Source organism: Triticum urartu, unplaced genomic scaffold (assembly GCF_003073215.2).
Source record: "Triticum urartu cultivar G1812 unplaced genomic scaffold, Tu2.1 TuUngrouped_contig_364, whole genome shotgun sequence".
Classification (NCBI taxonomy): Eukaryota; Viridiplantae; Streptophyta; class Magnoliopsida; order Poales; family Poaceae; genus Triticum; species Triticum urartu.
The window spans coordinates 19,293-22,529 of record NW_024114181.1 but is presented as its reverse complement, the minus strand read 5'-3'; the positions used below and the strand labels follow the sequence as shown (position 1 = coordinate 22,529).

General features: G+C 43.7%; 1 protein-coding gene across 1 annotated transcript; it reads right to left on the bottom strand.

Annotated features, from left to right (window-relative positions):
* Positions 1–242: 242 nt before the first annotated feature.
* On the bottom strand, positions 243–2,717 carry LOC125527348. Its single transcript, XM_048691874.1, has 3 exons — positions 2,490–2,717; positions 733–884; positions 243–646 (listed from the first exon to the last, which is right to left on the bottom strand). The coding sequence occupies exons 1-3, from the start codon at positions 2,607–2,609 to the stop codon at positions 472–474; spliced, it is 447 nt and encodes a 148-aa protein (XP_048547831.1). The 5' UTR covers positions 2,610–2,717; the 3' UTR covers positions 243–471.
* Positions 2,718–3,237: the final 520 nt, after the last annotated feature.

Sequence of the window (3,237 nt, the reverse complement as noted above, 5' to 3'; positions counted from 1 at the left end):
CATGAAACAGTACTGCTAAGTCACAAAAATGGAATTATCTTGACACACTGGGGCAGTTAGAGAGCAATCATGTCTTACTGTTGTTACAGAACACAGCAGAGTAGCCAAATAGTCATCACCCTTTCCACACAAGCACGTTTTCAGCTATGCATCAGACAAACGAAATACAGTGTGAGCAAAGAGCTCACACATCCTTAAACAAACAAAGAACCAATCAACTAACTTGCCAAGGGAGACCCAAATAACATCAACATAGTACTATACCACTTGAGCCAACATTCTCACTGATAACTCAGTCTTAACATATAAGATAGCACTTTTCACCAAGCATCACAGCTAGTTCAGCCTTACCATAACATATAATCGCACTGAACATGACGGATAATTTAGTCTAACAAAGCCGCAGTGTCCAAACAGAGCAATGGCAACTACATAAAGTGCTGGGGTTAGTCGCTATGCAACTAGCTGTCCTCAAAGTTCTACATTGGGCATCAACGCGGCCATCCTCTTGTTAAAATCATCCTTCTCAGCTGGCGTCATCTCCTTCTTGCCATCAGGCACATCCAACATAGACATGTAGCCATAAAGGAATGCTGGGCTATACATCAAGACTAAATGGTACCATTTTGCCCTGCGATAGAAGCGCCTGCAGGGCAGTTCATGAGAGATCAGAGCCCTTGTAAACCAAGAATGTAACAGGCATATAGAACAATATCGGGCTCAAAATCATACCAGACGGGGTCCTCAGGTTTAGGCTCCACATGGGATGAGAGGTGCTTGATCAGGCCCTTCTGGTTTCCTATCTTCTCCCTGTTTTCAGACATCATGCGGTAGAGCTCTTCTTTGACCTGCTGGATCTCAGCCAAACGAGTTGCGTCCGCCTTCTGCATTGTTATTGACAGAGCAAGACAGGGAGAAACCGCATTAACCCAAATCAGGAACAGATCAATATCGAAGTTTATATCAGAAGTAGAGCAGGTATATATGCTTTATGACAGCAGTAGCACTCAAGAGGCATGCAATCAATCAATTGGCAAACAATGCAATGCTTATGTCATTCAGCACTTGAGTCTGACAGCATGCACTAGCACCAAGCTAAATTCAGTCAAGCATGCAAGTAAATTAAGACCAGCAGCATATCAACTTATCAAGCGAATTCTGAACCCAGGATTATTATGCCCTTCTTTCAGATTCAGATTGTAGCATTTGGTAAACGAGAAGGAAAAGCTAGGTTGCTAATTAAACATGCAGAGTACAATGGAAATTTACAAAAGAGGTTAGGAAGTCAGATAGATCAGGGGAGACCCTGAACTTTAGTTGATTTAAATCCTCCTTAATCAAAGCAGCCCACCCTTCCAATGTAGGAGTCACACCATCCAAGTATTTCCAGTTTGGCAGTAGCAGCATTGCTCATCATCTCAGGTAGACCCCTTGTGGTATCCCAGGTAATATGAATATGGATGGTATCCCAACAAGAGGCACTGAATGCGCAAGCAAAGAATAGGTGTATGGTGGTTTCTTCCACGTCATCATCACACAGCAGGCAAGAAAGATCCTCTCCAATATCAAAGCGCCTCCTCTTAAGCATATTCCTAGTGCTCAGTCTATCCATGAGCCATAACCAAGTGAAAACCTTCTGTTTCATGATTCACTTGGATTTCCATATGCTGGTCAGAACAGGGGAGGGTTGTATTTGCCTGAAGCAGAATCTATCTACAGCACTTATTTGGCCAGTATCGTACATCCCCCCAATATAAGATCCAATCATCAGGACTCCAAGGCTCGAGCCGCGCACTGTTCTTGATTTGGAGGTCCTGAAGCTTTTCCCGAGCCTCCAAGGATAGAGGCAGGTGAAAGTTGTGCAGATGGTCTTGAGGATCCATGAATTGCTGGACTGAGAGAACGTCCGGAAGAGCAAAAGAGAAGAGGTGCTCATATTGGTCCATCAGCAAGCCATCTTGTTCCCAAGCATCCGTCCAGAATAGAACAGTGTCACCGGCATTCACAATACAGGAGGTGATCCCTCTGTATACATCCATGTTTGAGAAAAAAAAAACATCTTTCCAGCAGAAAGATCCACAGGGTTGCATGGCATGAGGAGGGGTGTTTTCATAGTATTTTTGCCAAACCAACATCACCCAAGGCACATCCGTCATTGTGAATAAATTTGTCTATGTATTGTAACGCTTGGTTCTAAATTCTCAAATTTATAACGCCCAGCACCCCTTTGTGTTTGGGAAGGCAACCCAAATTCCAGGCAGCAAGACAGTATTAGCTAGGGATCCTGGAATCTGGCATCCCTATCAACCACCTTACAGAGTATTCAGTTCAACCACATGACAAATTGCAAAAATAGTGACCACCTGAACGTAACCTCGACGGTCACGACTAATTTAGTACCCGCATCCCGTGATGGGGATCAAGAATCCGCAATAGCTAGGGTTAGGGTTCCGACTCCACCGATGCGTGAAGGGGGCGGGGGGGCTTACCGTTGAGTGCAGGAACCGAGAGGGCGTGGGCTGGGGATGCTGCGCCACCGCCGCGGTCAGCGACGGGCGGAGGCCGCGGCCGCCGAGCCGCTTGCACACCGAGCGGACCGCCATCGCCATGAGGGCTTCGCCGAGGTTGCGCCGACTGCAGATCGAGAAAGAAGAGGAAAAAGATACGCTCCGCCCGGTCGCTCGTTTGCTTTCTTTTTTTCTTTTTCTTTTGAGGGGCGGTCGCTCGTTTTCTTTACAAGGCGCTCAGTACCGGGCCGGCCCATGTTCGCCCGCACGCTGTCTCAGAAACATACGCTTCGCCCGGTCGCTAGTTTTTCTTCGGTTTCGTTTTTTGTTTTCCTTTGCTATTATTTTGTTTTCTTCCGTTTTATTTGTTTATTTCATTATTTTTATCCTTTTTATTTTATTCGTTATTTTTTATTTTTATATTTATTTTTATTTTTTTTATTTAGTTTCCTTTGTTTCTTTCCTCGGTTTTACCGATTTTCTTTGGTTTCCTTCGGGTTTTTTCTTCCCTTTTTCACCCCTTTTCCTTTTTATTTTTTCAACACATGTATACATTTTCATAAGCATTGTACATTTTTTTCATATATACTAGGAACAATTTTTAGACACGTTTACCATTTTTCAAATACATGCTTATCAATTTTCTAATATATATTTGGTACACATTGTACATTTCTCGTATACATCTAATACATTTTTTTGATACATGTCTACTTTTTTTCATACCAGC

Bases quoted from the DNA above. Each gene is read 5' to 3' on its own strand.
- LOC125527348 (XM_048691874.1), bottom strand. From the start codon at position 2,609: ATGGCGATGGCGGTCCGCTCGGTGTGCAAGCGGCTCGGCGGCCGCGGC. The intron at 885-2,489 runs GTAAGCCCCCCC...ATAACAATGCAG, and splicing joins CTCGGTTCCTGCACTCAACG to AAGGCGGACGCAACTCGTTT. The intron at 647-732 runs GTATGATTTTGA...ACTGCCCTGCAG, and splicing joins AAACCTGAGGACCCCGTCTG to GCGCTTCTATCGCAGGGCAA.